General features: G+C 42.2%; 1 protein-coding gene across 1 annotated transcript in view; it reads right to left on the bottom strand.

Annotated features, from left to right (window-relative positions):
- LOC124613049 (voltage-dependent calcium channel subunit alpha-2/delta-3) overlaps positions 1-17,485 on the bottom strand; it is a 622,965-nt gene extending 605,480 nt beyond the window's left edge. The window contains exon 1 of the mRNA XM_047141624.1: positions 17,420-17,485. Coding sequence (XP_046997580.1) covers positions 17,420-17,437 — 18 coding nt within the window. The 5' untranslated portion in view covers positions 17,438-17,485. The remainder of the gene's footprint in view (positions 1-17,419) is intronic.
- Positions 17,486-17,785: the final 300 nt, after the last annotated feature.

Genomic DNA, 17,785 nt, shown 5'->3' on the forward strand with positions numbered 1-17,785 from the left:
CCATAACAGCCACTGTCTGCAGCTTCTTACCGAACTCTTTTGAGTGCAATGATCTCCCTGATTTTTAAAGAAAGCTTCAACCCCCCACCCCTCCACATCCCCAAAAGTATCTCCCGAGTACAGGTGAATGTAGCTTCTAGAGTAGCGACGACCCTTCTAGTAAGGAATTAACGGCGATTAATTCCCATTAAGTGTCGATACTTGAGTTAAAGATTTGCTGCAATAACTTCTTGGCTGCAACTGTGTTTGTGAAGCTGTTCTCGGCAGCGTGGAAGTTCTTTGCTTTAATATATGAATATTTCATCACGTTGTTTTCGATTAGATGATGATGTTTTGGTTTGTGGGGCGCTCAACTGCGCGGTTATCAGCGCCCGTACAAATTCCCAACCTTTGCTCAGTCCCGTCTCGCCACTTTCATGAATGAGGATAAAATGATGAGGACAACACAAACATCCTGTCACCTCGAGGCAAGTGAAAATCCCTAACCCCGCCGGGAATCGAACCCGGGAACCCGTGCTCGGGAAGCGAGAACGCGACCGCGAGACCACGAGTGCGGACGGTTTCGATCAGAATCGTTGTGTACAGCGACTGTGTCGGCTGCAACCATATGTTTGTGAAGACTGTTCTCGGTAGGGTGAAAGTTCGTTGTTTTAATATAGGATTATTTCAAAATGTTTGATTCCTTTAGAACCTTTGTCCACAACGACTGTGGTGTAATTCGGATGGAAAGAAGTCAGCAATCAGTCGCGATTCAATCTTTACTTTATTGCAAATCTTGTTTCAGCTACAGTATTGCTATCATCAGTGCTGGCAATTACATGACATACAAGGGAATGAGAAACTGAATGGCATAAAACGAGATCTATATCACAGTTATACAGAACTGGGGACACCACATTAAGTAACATACTGTAGGAAATGATTCATGTACATTCAGCAGGGTTGTAAATGCACAATCTTAGCTTGTACATAGCTTAATTCAAACTGAAGCTGCTATTTACAGACCTATACAACTAGCCACAGAGTACGTCATGGAGGACGAACAACGCCCTCTATAACAATGACTTCAGTATATGAGTAGCAGTCCAAAAAGGTTGGAATATGCATGCATGGCCGAAATACATTTCTCGGACAATATGGTATAACACGGAAACTGCAGTATAGTACAAAAAAGTGCTGTGGCATTCGAATGACAGGATTTTGTTTCTCCCTGTATATCAGCCGCCTCAATGGATTCACGGTATATTATTAGTTGTTGTTGTTGTGGTCTTCAGTCCAGAGACTGGTATGATGCAGCTGTCCATGCTACTCCATCCTGTGCACGCTTCTTCATATCCCAGTACTTACTGCAACCTACATCCTTCTGAATCTGTTTAGTGTATTCATCTCTTGGTCTCCCTCTTCGATTTTTACCCTTCACGCTGCCCTCCAATACTAAATTGGTGATCCCTTGATGCCTCAGAACATGTCCCATCAACCGATCCCTTCTTCTAGTCAAGTTGTGCCACAAATTTCTCTTCTTCCCAATTCTATTCAATACCTCCTCATCAGCTATGTGATCTATCCGTTTAATCTTCAGCATTCTTCTGTAGCACCGCATTTCGAAAGCTTTTATTCTCTTTTTGTCTAAACTGTTTATCGTTCACGTTTCACTTCCATACATGGCTACACTCCATACAAATACTTTCAGAAAAGACTTCCTGACACTTAAATCTATACTCGAAGTTAAATTTCTCTTCTTGAGAAACGCTTTCCTTGCCATTGCCAGTCTACATTTTATATCCTCGCTACTTCGACCATCATCAGTTATTTTGCTCCCCAAATAGCTAAACTCATTTACTACTTTAAGCGTCTCATTTCCTAATCTAATACCCTCAGCATCACCCGATTTAAATCGACTACATTCCATTATTAGAAATAATACTAATTTCTATTATGTGAGAAGGAAATTGTAAGCGTTAAGGTTGCATAAGCGTAGGACGCGTTTCGAAGCAATGCGCTGTTGTAGTTCTACGCTGCAGTGTGGCAGCTCTACTAGGCGCAAGCGCAAAACCTTGCGATGGCCGTCGGTGTGTGGTGCGTGGCCGGGTTGTCAGCTGTGCCGCTGGGCGGCCTACGCGGCAGGGTCTGAGCCTCGCTAGGCATGTGCCCAGGGCGCTGCATTCCGGCACAGCCAGCAGCAGCGGGGCGGTAGCGGGGGGCGACGCTCCTTTGCCTTTGAGAGGCCGCTTTCCGGGTCGCAAAGGTAAACAAGGACACGCAGGGCCTCTAATTACCGCCTGCGGACTCTGCGGACGCGCCGTCGCAGCCAGCGGGACCGCAACTTGCGCTCTTAGTGCCCGGCTCTGCGCTGCTCAATCCTCCTCCACCTACACAACTTTCTCCAGCAGCGCTCCACACAGTCTTTTAGAACCTTCATTTTTAAAGCGGTATTTCAATGCACACTACCACGACGCGAAAAGACGTACGTAACAGCCGACTGGTGATGCCTTTCCATGCCTATTCACTCATGTCCATAAGCGATCTTCTAGATGAACTGGATACTGCATCCTACCTATGCCATTTGCATATAGATTTTGGCTTCAGACAAAGACTGTTTGGCTCCAAAAGTTCCTAACTGTTGACACTGTCGAAAATTACTTGTCTGCCATGTTTTAAAGAAAACGTTTTTAAAATCAGGATTTCTGTACTCTTTAAATGCCTTTTGAAACAAATCTGTCCATCTATGCCAATCCAAAACCTCTTGGAAGAATATTACACAAAGCGACACTAGAATTCTCGACACCGAAAAAAGAATACATGCAAATAATGTAGATGCACAAAAATCGTACAAAATATATTTGAAAAGCTAACAAAATCACTCAAATTAGTGGAATGATCAAGGAAACTAACGACGTCACGCCCTAGGAAATGAAAATGGCGTATCAACTCTCCAGCGAGACCTAGAACGAAAAATATATCCCCAGACGCTGTGAAACAGTTATGAAATCACAAGCACTCTATGCAGCAGACTGCAGCGCCACACTTAAAGTAGAAGAAATAGAATAACGAGAGCAGAATCCTTAGAAAAATTGTATGTCTCACCATAGAAGAACATGAAACTACAAATTGAGAAGCAATCTAACAATTCGCAGACTTTCAGACACAATCCGCAAAATGTGAGTCAGTTTCCTTGGAGATCAGGAAATAGAGAAGGCTAACAGATTAACTAAGAGAGTCTTCAAATTTTACAGTGTTTCAGTAACGAAAAGGGAAAGAATCGGTTCTAGGCGCTTCAGTCCGGAACCGCGCTGCTGCGACGGTCGCAGGATGGAATCCTGCCTCGGGCATGGATGTGTGTGATGCCCTTAGGTTAGTTATGTTTAGGTAGTTCTAAGTCTAGGGGACGGTTGACCTCGAATGTTAAGTCCCATAGTGCTTACAGCCATTTGAACCATTTGAAAGAATCGGTGGATGGAAGATACTCAAAAACACTTACAAGATATGAACATAACAGAGGGCGTTATTCAAAACAGAGAAAAATTCAGAAATAAAGTAAACATCTTTAAAGGTTTTCAAGAAAAGAGAGGAAACTTTCTAGGAACTTCATACACAAACCAAAATACCAGCAGAGCGAGAGCATTAAGTAGTAGTGGCACGATAGGATGAAGTACCTCATTAGAGAGAATATCTCCACTAAATGTTCTTGTTTCATAGTAGATTCGAGTCAAGAAGAAGAAGAAGAAGGAGGAGGAGGAGGAGGAGGAGGAGGAGGAGGAGGAGAAAGAGTACGACGACACGTAGCATATTTTAAAATGCTTTTTTTTCTATTTATCGTGTCAGCATAAACGACCTTATGGGACAAATTCAGTGTTATAAGCCATTTGCAGAAGTGACAAACTGCCGAGTAAAAATATATGTTGAGTATATTGCGACCTTATGAATATCTCGACGCTTGGTGAATGACCCCTTTCTTCACGGAAACTAATGCCACCAAATCAAACGATACGTGAAGTTTATGCCACCCTTGATGGGAAGCTAAGAGCAGAGTATTTCTGGGCGGCGAGCCATTCAAACGGCCGAAGCAACAGCACAAAAATCCCCATATTCAATACGTATTTTTACTTAGTGATTTTTTTGTATCACTGGATTTTTTTTTCAGACAGAACCGACATTCTGGCACAATAAATGTTAATAGTCTCCTATTACCCTCTTCACTCAATACAGTCTTTCGGGCATAACCTGGGGCAAAGTGTTCATTGCACAGAAGCACAAACTAAGGTTAATATGAACTTTTGTAGACCCCTAATCTAACACTTGAACATATTGTGAACAGCCGCCTTTGTGAAGTTTTCGTCGACAACCAATCACATTTCAAAAAGAGCAGTAGATTCATAAAGGTGATACTAGAAGAATAATTGGGTTATTTCGTCCGAGGTTCAGCATTAAAAGGTCTGAGGTATTCAGCCATCAAAATCTTTGACTAGTTGCCCAGTGTTATGAACAGTTTAATAGATAGTAGATTTAACTGCACACTTAAACTGAGATCAAACTCATTGATAACTCCTCCTACTCCAAAGAAGAATTTCTGAATAATGAATATTGTAATGTGTGTGTGTGTGTGTGTGTGTGTGTGCGTGTGCGCGCTTCATAGCAAAAAAAATATGGTTCAAATGGCTCTGAGCGCTATGGGACTTAACATTTGAGGTCATCAGTCTCCTAGAACTTCGAACTTCTTAAACCTAACTAACCTAAGGACATCACACACATCCATGCCCGAGGTAGGATTCGAGCCTGCGACCGTAGCGGTCTCGCGGTTCCGGACTGAAGCGTCTCTAGAACTGCTCGGCCACGGTGGCCGGCGCGCTTCATTGCACAAAGAGCTAAGTGTATATCCCCATATGAAAACAAAGACAAATTAAGATTATTTGTAAAAGAGAATAATTTAAATTGTCAGCATATTCCCATATTTTTCACTGAGAAGGTGTATTATGTCTCTCAACTCATTGACACGGTCCGCAGCAAAGCGAAAAATCGTAATTGTTATCCATGTAAGGAAGAAATAACTAATTAAGGAAGGAAGCATCTTTTGTATCGAAAACAATGGTGTGAAATCATAAAGACATATGACTAAGAACCTCGGATTTCTGAAAACTGAAATACTCGTGCCTGGTCAGTAGGTTTCTAAATTACATTTTTTATACAGTATATAAATTTTCTATAAGTTCATAAACCACAATGGCTGTAACTGTTCGTTGGCGAGACACCTGACACTTATACGGCTTTCGTCCTTTCATGTTCATTGCATCAACGTAAGCGAAATTCTCCCATTGGTCACCTACACCTATAGCAACTGAACCACGCAAACGCTCGCTTAGTATTTCATTTGATACCGCAAACCCGTAACAGAAAGTCCCAATGAACGCTATCTTAATTATTATCGTGTTTTCTTCTGACAACCGCCACGAATTATTTACACATTAGCATCAGTACCCGCGAAGCAGTAGCGCACAAGTGTTTTGACAGCAAACATCAGTAGGGGTGGAAGGGGTGCGATTACCACGCAGCGAGCCAGCCTCGCTAGACTATCGATTGCGCTAACATCGCGTGTGGACGGGTCGTTAAGCGAGAATCGATTGTCATGTGACGGTTGGTCGGCGCGAGCTTCCACCGCGAGCGTGTGGCGTGACTCAACAGCACCGTGTGCCGTAGCTCAATCTGGACTGACGTGCTGCTCATGTAACTGGATTTGCTTATGCAACGCTACGAGAACAGAGGTGCTCCTTTCGTTTCAGGCCAGCTGGTACGGGTTGCCCATCCACTTTGGCACGTATGCACTATTTTGAGACGAACATACTCTAATAAAGGAGAACAGATATCATAGTAGTGAGGCACTTGGATCGCCTTTGCGGTGAGTGGGTGTCAATTCTCCGCACAGCCAGTCACATTTATGTTTGACGTGGTTTCCTTCTGTCAATATCCCGGTTTAAATCAACTTTCGGCTGACCGGATTTCGGTTTTACGTGGATCCCTTAAATTTTTTGGCACAAATACCGCGATGATTCCTATCAATAGCGCACTGCTGATTTCCTTCCCCACTCTGTACTCTTTCCCGTATTGTCGACAGGACGTTAAAAAATTTCTTTCTTTCTTTCTCCATACTGTTCCAGTAGGCGATAATTCTCCACTTTCAAAGCACTAAACGTAGATGCAAAATGTAGTTTTAAACCTCATTTTTCGAAACTAATTAATCATATTCTACAACTACATTTGCTCTGCAAACCGCTGTGAAGTGAGTGGCAGAGTGTGGTTCACATCGTACCATTGGTATGGCTTCTTCCCGTTCCATTTACATATGAAGCTTGGGAAGAATGATTGTTCAAACATCTCTGCGTTCTGGAATTAGTCTAACCTTGTCCTCGAAATCCCAGGAACGTAGTGGTTGCAAAATATTTGTAGCCTGATCACATAAAACTGGTTTTTGAAACTCTGTAAGTAGGCTTTCTCGGGATAGTTTGCGTCTATCTACATTTTATGACATTTCTGGTAAATATTTATGAACTATTATTTTGGTTATTTCATTTATTTTTATTTTACTCGTCTTGTTCCGTATGACGAAATTGAGGAGCAAATCTCCAAGGTCATGGAACGTGTCAGTACATGAAATTACAACATAAAAGTAATAAAAGATAAAATAAAATGTTTATCAACCAAAAAAGAAAGACAAACCATAAGTTTAAGTAAAAGCAGTCAACAATATAACATAGGAACCAGTTTAATTTTCCAATGTACTCCTCGACAGAATAGAAGGAGTGACCCATGAGGAAACTCTCCAGTTTCGATTTGAAACTTTGAACTTGACCTAAATGTCTGGCCATTCATATTAGACTATCTGCTCCATCCCAACCCACACTATTCAGAAAAGCAGAGTGGTTACTCTGAAACGACCAACTGATAAAACACAAAAATACAGCGCCTTCTCCAATCACATGGCAAGGAGACGAAAACCTCTAGTCTTTCTGTCTTCCTTTGAAATGAAATTTGAGAACACTGCCGTCAGTCTGCTGAACCACTAATCCAGCACCTGCTAAACACAGCGCAGTGTTAAATTTCTACGAGCAGCTCGGCTAGCATAGTAATAGCCACCAAATATGTAGTACTCTAGATCACGAACAAAACAACGGCTCAAAACAGATGGTGATATGGTCTTGTCAGGCTTCATTTTAACAGCAAGCAAACAACTAAGCTGCAACAGGGAATAATACGCTGTAAGCAAAAATACGCAGGCACGTTTTACATGCATAACCCAACATGAAACTGCCTTTTAGTGTCCTCTGACATTTGTGAACTCATCGACAATGTATTCAATCGTTCGTGGAAAATCAAAATAGCTAACCCGCAGGGATTAAATCCTTATAGAAAGTGATTCAGCATCCAATACCTTAAGGTTTATTGCAGCCCAAAACGCCTCCTAAAACCAGACGCGACGGTCTCATATTGTTGCGCTCGCTACACGCAAACTATTAGTCTTACAGGGGCATTTTGTAGGAAATTTAATTTGGTTAAATTTTGTGCTGGGTTACGTTTTCACTGGAGGCTGTGGTGTTCGAGAACTATGACCTGCAGCGAAAACGTATCCCAGTATAAAAGGTAACTACATTAAATTTCCTATAATAAAGTGGAATGGTCAATATTAAGGGATATGACAACAACGATAATTCGAAGGAAAAAGTCTAGTCAACATGGATTCTAAAATGCATACCTTAGGAGCTACGAGCACTTTTTCATCTTCGATTATGTGAAAAGAATCTCTTCTACTGAAGAAGTGATCATAGCTCGAAAGGTATGCATTTTAGAGCCCATGTTGACTAGACTTTTTCCTTCGAATTATCGTTGCTGTAATAACCCTGAACATTACCTCTTGGAAGACCCCGTATAATTTACAGAAGGTGGACTAGAAAATTTATAAGCGAAGTAATTAATAAAACACGGAAAAATTGTGAGACGCTGTAGGAATAAATAACATCGCAAAGAAAACTTCTCAACTACTGTGAGGAATTCCTGTAAAGAATAGAAGTAGTATGCCGCAAGGAAACCTTTCAACTTAGATTGGAAGATTTGGTGTTTATCGCTCATTTTTTTCATCTCTGCTGAAACCCATTGAAAATTAAACCTGCTTTGTAATACACACCTTTCTGTAGAATGCTTAAGCAGGTGTTATCAAAGTGCATATCGTTTTCCTGCCTCGTGTTCACAGAACACTGGTAATGAACCCCGAATGTTGATAATAGTGGATTAAAACAATAATTATTATTACTGTCGCTCGTATGTAATCTAAACAGACGAAAATAGTGATATTGATGCTATCCTATAACTTTTAACCCCAAAGCGTTGGTGTGGGATATTATCCTCAAAGTATTTACTACTTCCTGAATCAGCAAGGAAGTGTGGTACAATGAAATGTGCCTGCAAAATATTGGAGAGGGAAGATTGGCTAGGAAGAGGTGATTAGAAAATATGAGAGACGAAGAGTTAAAAGACAAGTATACCAGAATAAGGAAGAAAACAGCAAATATAATAAGGTAAGAGAAATTGAAGTATTACAAGGAGCTAATAGGAGAAGCCGTAGAGGACTGTATCCAGCACAGAATAGGGCGAATGTACCAAAAAGTAAAGAGAGTAACACATAAATTAAAGAAAAGGAAAACATTAGCTAGAGACACGCAGGGGAAGAGCCTCACGAATGACACGAAAGTAGAACGGCGATGAGCACAGTACTTCGCAGAATTACTAAACTTGATGACCGCATTCACTCTTTGCCATGTGAGGTATCAGACACCATAGATAACAGCGTAGAGATCCCTGAAGGAGAAATACGACAAATAATCAAAAAACCTAAAAAATGATAAGGCTTTCGGTGAATATCAAATGGTGGACCTGTGCTGATTAAAATGATTACGAAACTATTGCCTGATGATTGGAAAATGGCCGTAATATTCCCTATACTACACCACTTTACATTTGATAATTATTGAAGGATTGCACTCACTAATGTAATCTACCAAGTTCTGTGTAAGTGTCTACTGAGGAAAATGATCCCAACTTAAGAAGGAATTATGTGGGACTACGGCTGTGATTTCAGAAGAAACAGACCAACCAAATGAAGTGATTCACCAAAAACTTACACCATAAATATTGCAGGAATGGAAAGTGCTATTGATGCGCAGTTTTCACTAAATGTATAGGTAGTCAAGGGCTAGTACTGTTAGCCAATCGAAAGACTGTAGTAATACTTAGTGTATTTTTGTGCAAACCTAAACTTTTTTTAAATGGAACAATACCTATGACACTACCAAACTAAAAGTAGGGTAAATTGGAATGTCAGGTATGTTTGTAACAGGATTCTAGTGCGAGTCGTTTACGAGATATCATATTTTGAAAAGTTTCCACACCTATACTTGTTTGTGCCATTCAACCAGCGTAGTTGCTACGCGCGATGTCGTTATATTTGCTTGCAGTGTGCTAGTGTGTTCCCTGAGTGCACTGCGACTTGCTGGTCAGTTGATGTGTGACAGTCCAAGCAGTAGGTCATAAGTGGAGGATGGCTTTTACGGTGCAGAAAAGAGCCGACATGTTCATGGAGTACGGAGAGTGTAGGAAGAATGCACTTCGTTCTTGCATGGTGTATGTGGCAAATATATCCCAATATATATCAACCATCTCAGCGTTATTTATCAACCTCTTCAACCAGTTACGTGAAAGTGGTAGTGTAACACCTAGACAACGTAACAGAAGGAAACAAGTGATGACAGAAGAAGGCGATATTGAGATTCTTGCAGTTGATCTGCATGTTAGCTTCCGCACAATCTCATGAGGAAGTGGGATGAGTGAGGCAAGTGTCTTACGCATTCTTCATCAACATAGGTTCCAACACTACCATGTTTCTTTCCATCAAAAGCTCTAAGGAAGCGATTATGAGCCTCATGTTAATTCCTGTACATAGATATTTAGACAGGATACTCCAGATGTATCATGTATCTTGTGTAGTGATGAAGCCACATTTACCAATCATACCCTGGCAAACCGCTGAAACATGCATTATTGAGGTTTTGACAATCCCCATTGATTTTGTCAGAAGTGTAAACGTGTGGTGAGGTGTGGGATAGTGAAGCATCAGCTCATAAACCCCTTTTTCATCGATGGAACAATGAAAGCGCCCCAGTATCGAAGCCTCCTAACAGACCATCTTCCACGGGTGTTGGAAGACGTTCCTCTGCAGACTAGAGGAACCTGTGGTACCGCCATGATAGCTGTCCAACCCCTAGTTCACGAAGTACTACAGCATTTCTTCACGAATTGTCTCCAAATCATTGAATTGGACGCAGGGGACCTGTAACTTGGCCAGTCCGTTCTCCTGATTTGACACCGCTACACTTTTTTTTGTGGGGAAAGCTGAAAGACCCTGTATGCTAGGAGACACCAGCAACGTCCGGCAATATGCAACGACGTATTACTGCAGCCTTCTCGGACATCTCCGCTAAAATGCTAGCACGAGTTCTGCAGTCGTTCCATACCAGACTGGAAGCTTGTATAGCTGTTGCCGCCGGTCATTTTGAACACAGCCTGTGATGGTCAATTGTCTCGTTACTGGTCAGAATCTATATAATTACTGTATGCATTTATGTTGTTCTTTAGTGTGTGCTACCACAGGTATAGTTCAAGTGTCGGCTTGGGAACTTTTCAAAACATAATATCTCGTAAACGACTAGCACTAGAATCCAGCAACAAACACCACTGAAATTCCAGTTTACCCTACTCTTAGTATGTTAATATCAATAGTCATTGTTCCATTTAAAAAGTGTATGTTTACACAATAAATATACTTTCTAAGTATTACTACAATCTGTTGATTGGCTAACAATACGGGCGCCTGGCCACCAATCAATTCTGTGAAATTCGCACATCAGTAGCACTTTCTGTTTCCACAATAATTGTGGTGCAAGTTTTAAGTGATTCACCCTGTATGTAGGCTTATTACGCACATATAGGTAACCGATAAAGGTTGGTAACATAACGTTGAGGTTCACAAGGTTGTTGTTGCCTTCAAAAAAATTATTGACAGCATAAAGGGCAGAGTCACCAATGTGTTGAAAGAGTCTGTTTCCACAAAAGTTATTACGTCTAGTAGAGATGTGTCTAGAGGAAATCTATCAGTAAAGGCGTGTCAGAATATTGTGGGATCAGAACTAGCCTTAGATTAGGAGACTCATTATCACCAATATCTTTTTGTTTAATTTTACAAAAGATAGAGAGAGAACACAAAATAATTCAGCCTAGCTGAAATAAGACGATGTAATAATAGAATAAATCGGCTTTCATACGCAGGTAAGTGATAGCGAAGTGGACCTGCAGCTCGTGACAAGTTCTTACAGAAATACTGCAAGGAAAGAAGGGCTACAAATTAACGAGGAGAATTAGTGCATGGTGATAAACAGGGTACCCAATGTTGGTACCCTACTGACAACTGATGAATTGAATTTTAAAAGAATAGACTTATTTAAATGTTTAGGAAGCAATTTTAGCAAAAAAAAAAAACAAAAAAAAAACAGAACATCGATTGAGATTAAGGCAAGGATTGCAGCGACGAACAGAGCGTATTTTGGGGTAAGGGACGTGTTGTGCGGTACAGCAATTTCGAGAAGTTTGAAAAGCATTCTGTACCAGAGTGTTTTCTTCCGATAGCTCTATATGGGTCTGAAACATTTATATTAAGTAGAAAAGATGAACAAAAAGTGCATGTATTCGAGCAAGAGATATTAAGTAAAATATTTTGCCCCAAAAGGGACTCGCATTCGGGAGGACGACGGTTCATTTCCGCGTCCGGCCATCCTAATTTAGGTTTTCCGTGATTTCCCTAAATAGCACCAGGCAAATGTCGGGATGGTTCCTTTGAAAGGGCACGGCCGACTTCCTTCACCGTCCTTCCCTAATCCGATGAGACCGATGATCTTGCTGTCTGGTCTCTTCCCCCAAACAACCCAACCCAAAGGGTCACCCATTCACGGGAATGGACTATATTTAAAGAACCAGAAACTGGCAAACCTGTACTCACAAGTTTGTATCGGCCGAAGAACGAAGAAAAGAAGACTGATGTCGGTAGGATACCTAATTAGGAAGGAAGAGGAAAGACTACTGAGAGTAGAAGGGGCAGAGGACAAGATGTAAGGATGGTATCAACACAGATACAGAGGTGATGGCCCTGAGGAAAGGACCATGAGCTCCGAAAGTCAGGAATAGAAATAATTGGTGGAGGAATGTGCAGAACGCATATTGTTTCCCAGGCCAATGCGACAATTAACATTAATAATAATAAGAAGAAGAATCTGCGGAATATCCTCGGATATCCTCACCCGCGCAGACTTCTGCTTAACACTCTGTGGTGGATACGCGGGGGTTGTCGGGTATTTCAGGACCTCGTTAATAAAGCAACACCTGGCTGCTACACATTTCAGACGGCTGAACTCAGACAGGGCGACCACTCGGAACAAGTTGTCCTCCAACAGTTCTCGTGAAGGCCTCAGACACCTGCTGCTTGCAGCCCTTGCAGCAATTAGCCGCTAATTGCGACGCACTCCAGAAGCACTTCTCTTTCCTACATCTCTCGAAACATGGAACCTCTGATGGAACTTCCTCGTATTATATTTAGCCCGTGAAATGAAGGCAATATTTAGTTTACATCAGCGGTAGGCAACTGCGCAGTTTTGGTTATGTTGTCTAATAGCTTCGAGCGCGCATTTTCTGATCGGGAAAGATTTGTCTATCATGCGTAATTTTGTATCTGCGGACAGCAACCCGTGCGTAAACAGATGTTTGTACGGATCAGTGGGTCCCGGACAATTCGTAACGATCTATGAAATATTTTCACGCTACGGTGGAGAATGTTATTGCCGTAACTACGGAGAGCGGCAATTGCTTCGAACAACGGGTTTCCACATCCATGACATTGTTGCACTGATGCTTCGGAAGTTACTCATAGGCAGCAGAAGCACACGTCATAGCGCTATTGGAATAGTGGAGAAAATACGAGCATACGGAAAATCGGACGACTTTTTGATTTACGAATTCCTAGCAGGTAGAGCACAGAACGTTCATCTTAACGGGGAGAAACCAGATCTGAAAGCAACTTCGAGAGTGTCTTAAGTTATTGATTGAGGGAGCTGGCGCAGTGGTTATCACACTTCATTCGCCTTCGGGTGGACTTCAATTAAAATATACATCCCGTCATCCAGATTTTGATTTTCCGTGCTTCCTTAAATCGCTTCAGGCATATGCCGGAATGATTTCTTTTAAAGGGCACGGCCGATTTCCTTCCCCACCTTAACAACATTGTCGACGGGACGTAAAACCCTAATCTTCCTTCCTTCAAGATGTTGGGCCCTCACTGTTTACTGCACCATAAATGACCCTGTGAACAATGTTGGAAGGTCCGTGGGGATATTCACAGTTGTGTTCTATAGAAAAGTTGCAAAGTGTGAAAATTGTAATGAAATGTAGGGACACAAGCAGAATAAATAGTCAAAAAGTTCCATCATTAAACTTCCTGGCATTTTAAAACTGTGTGCCACACCGAGACTCGAACTCGGGACCTTGCCATTTTCGGGCAAGTGCTCTTCCTTTTCCTAAATTTTTTTTATTCCACAAAAGCAGTAACAAAAATGGCTAGCTTACAATGAAATGACACAAATAAGGTGACAGATATTTGCAGTCATAAATTACAGCATTCAAAGAATGAGTAATGATATGCAGTCTTTAGCAGCAGCACACATTTAGCACCTCCACTGTCACCTTCAACTGGTGGCAGCTCAGCATGCACATTTTCTTCTTCTGCAGTCTGAGCTTCCTTATCCTCGTTTTCGAGACCCAAATTAATCATTCAGTAAATCCTTGATGTGTGTTCCTTCGAGGGTAAATCACATGGACAGAAGAGCAGTCCCGATCAGCGACATCGCAGTCCATCACTGCCGTGTTATTTTTGTCAGTTCCAACCTTCTAAACGCATCCTTAGGGAGTTCAAGATCTTCCTTTATAACAGACACCAGATGTTTGCCGTCATATTCTTGTATGCGCTGTACTACTGATTTATTTTTCATGTGTGACTTGCAGGTGAGGTTAGGGTCGGGAACGTGACACAACCCATTCCCTCTCCACGAGGAGTCTAGTTCCTAGCCTATACCCATTCAGTTGAAGACAATTCGGAGCATGTTACCATATTTCTTATTGTGATTCTGATACTTAAGTGTTTTCTCGAATTCATTTTCCATATACATCTTGTGTTCAATATGTTCACCGCTCCAATGACTGAACATCACAGCTTTAATTCTGCAGTACCTCGTCTCCTACCTTCCAAACTTCACAGAAGTACCTTGCAGAACTGGCAGTCCTGGGAGAAAGCGTATCGTGGAGACAAGGCTCAGCCACAGCCTGGGGGATTTTTCTAGAATGAAATCACAGCGCACTCTCTGCTGCAGAGTGAAAATTTCATTCTGGAGTTCCATTATTATTTGTTCGCATTATTGACGGAAAATCACCGGTAACAATCACAATTTAAAAATACCATGGTGTGCAGAACGTACGGATGAAAGTACACTACTGGCCATTAAAATTGCTACACCAAGAAGAAATGCAGTTGATAAACGGGTATTCATTGGACAAATATATTATACTAGAACTGACATGTGATTACATTTTCAAGCAATTTAGGTGCATAGATCCTGAGAAATTAGTACCCAGAACAACCACCTCTGGCCCTAATAACGCCCTTGATACGCCTGGGCATTGAGTCAAACAGAGCTTGGATGGCGTGTACAGGTACAGCTGCCCATGCAGTTTCAACACCGTACCACAGTTCATCACGAGTAGTGACTGGCGTATTGTGAGGAGCCAGTTGCTCGGCCACCATTGACCAGACGTCTTCAATTGGTGAGAGATCTGGAGAATGTGGTGGCCAGGGCAGCAATCGAACATTTTCTGTATCTAGAAAGGCCCGTACAGGACCTGCAACATGCGGTCGTGCTTTATCCTGCTGAAATGTAGGGTTTCGCAGGGATCGAATGAGGGGTAGAGCCACGGGTCGTAACACATCTGAAATGTAACGTCCACTGTTCAAAGTGCCGCCAATGCGAACAAGAGGTGACCGAGACGTGTAACCAATGGCACTCCATACCCTCACGCCAGATGATACGCCGGTATGGCGATGACGAATACACGTTTCCAATGTGCGTTCACCGCGATGTCGCCAAACACGGATGCGACCATCATGATACTGTAAACAGAACCTGGATTCATCCGAAAAAATGACGTTTTGCCATTCGTGCACCCAAGTGCGTCGTTGAGTACACCATCGCAAGCGCTCCTGTCTGTGACGCAGCGTCAAGGGTAACCGCAGCTGTGGTCTCCGAGCTGATAGTCCATGCTGCTGCAAACGTCGTCGAACTGTTCGTGCTGATGGTTGTTGTCTTGCAAACGTCCCCATCTGTTGACTCGGGGATCGTGACGTGGCTGCACGATCCGTTACAGCCATACGGATAAGATGCCTGTGATCTCGACTGCTAGCCATACGAGGCTGTTGGGATCCAGCTCGGCGTTCCGTATTACCCTCCAGAACCCACCGATTCCATATTCTGCTAACTGTCATTGGATCTCGAGCAACGCGAGCAGCAATGTCGCGATACGATAAACCGCAATCGCGATAGGCTACAATCCGACCTTTATCAAAGTCGGAAACGTGATGGCACGCTTTTCTCCTCCTTACACGAGGCATCACAACAACGTTTCACCAGGCAACGCCGGTCAACTGCTGTTTGTGTATGAAAAATCGGTTAGAAACTTTCCTCATGTCAGCACGTTGTAGGTGTCGCCATCGGCACCAACCTGGTATGAATGCTCTGAAAAGCTAATCATTTGCATATCAGAGCATCTTCTTCCTGGCGGTTAAATTTCGCGTCAGTAGCACGTCATCTTCATAGTGTAGCAATTTTAATGGCCAATAGTGTAGATTTCATATGATGAGTGACTGCCAAGAAGATAACTTGATGAAACTTGGACCGTACATACAAGTAAAAAGAAGTCCTACCATATAGTACAGCAGCTAACTGAAAGATAAAAGCAATGAGACCAACATAAATGACACTTTTATTCGAAGACAGACAATAATGAGACCGAACTCACTGCGATTTATGATGATCCCCTGGACATTAAAAAAGCAGGACGTCGTTGTTAATAGTGCGTCTGATAACCAACACGCCAGTGCAAGTTCTGCAACGTGCTCCCATGCTGGGCGGAAGACTGGTAAGGAGTTGTTGTGACAGGGTGTTCCATCCGTCGCTAGCGCGCTTGAAAACTGCTGGATGGGCGCAGGTTCATGTTGACTTGATGAAATATGTCTCCCCAGAGCATCCCACACATGCTCGCTGTGATTTAAGTTGACGGAATTGCAGGCCAGCCTATTTGCCGAGTACACTCTCATTCCAACAGCTCCTCCAACTGCTCTGCTCTATCCGGTCGCGCATTGTCATCCATGAAAATGAAGTAAGGACTGAATGCATCACTGAAAAGAAGCACATGGGAAGGAGCACAGTGTCACAATAACAGCAACCGATGAGTATACCGTGTTCAAAGAACTGGGGGGCAGAAGCCAATACAACATTATGCCTCACCTGGACCACCAAAACGGTCATGTTGGATGATACTGAATGTGCCCTCATACGGCGAGATGTGAGAACACGTAACGACCTTGAGAACGTTGTATGATGTATTATCCTAACACTTTTATACAGTCTGGTGCCTTCTTGGGTAGCAACTCAGTATAAAAGCATAATGGTGACGTCACAACTCGCAACAGGCGTATTTTATTTCAGAGACAACATTTATTTAAGGAAATTAAAAAAAAAAACTATGCAGCGGGCTGCACTTTAAGGTGAGTTATAGGTCGACTTCGTCTGCTACACGAAGAGGAAGGTTCTTCGCATGGTTTCGATCTATCACACTAGCAAAAATACATTGCTGTCAGAAACAGTACTTAGAAGCAGTAACATCTCATGCAACAGAACAGAGGAGGTTTGTGCAGAGATTATCATCCTGACGGTAAATTTCTTAGTACGTTAGCTGAGACAGTTAAACGAGCTCTGAAGTAACCTGTTATGTTTAGTGCGTCTCAGCCAGCTTATTGTACAACAGTTTGATATTACTACATGAAGAACACAAAGGCTGTTGCATTTACATGACACGTGACTAAGTGAATATAATATATCATTTCATAGCATCAATGAACATTGCAGAATATGTTACATAAAAACGACTAGAAACAGTGAGAACTGTTTTCATAGAGTATAGGCAAACTAAACAATTAATTATTTGAAAAAGAAAGAAACTTTTGATTTACCTTTTGTATGTCAACCATTTTCGTGAATTGCCGGCTGAACTCCCAAAGACCAACACCGAACTTCAGAGCCCAATTTTTCACCCTGAAACAAAATAAATACCTTCAGTTACATAAAGAAAGATATTTTCATAGTTTGTATTTGTGCACTGCAGCAGACTGACAGTATTCAGCGAGACGGCGGTGAAATATGTATGATAACTGATAATTTCTGGAAAATTCAGACCAAAACGTTTTTGAATTTACGGAAGTTTCGTTAAACAGTCACTTCATCGGAACTTTCGACTCCTTATACTCACCATGTTAAGCAGCGTAAGTCGCCTACTAAATCTCGCGTCAACCGTTGCATTTCTGCACAATTCGCGCTTT

The sequence above is a fragment of the Schistocerca americana genome, chromosome 4, assembly GCF_021461395.2.
Source record: "Schistocerca americana isolate TAMUIC-IGC-003095 chromosome 4, iqSchAmer2.1, whole genome shotgun sequence".
Lineage (NCBI taxonomy): Eukaryota > Metazoa > Arthropoda > Insecta > Orthoptera > Acrididae > Schistocerca > Schistocerca americana.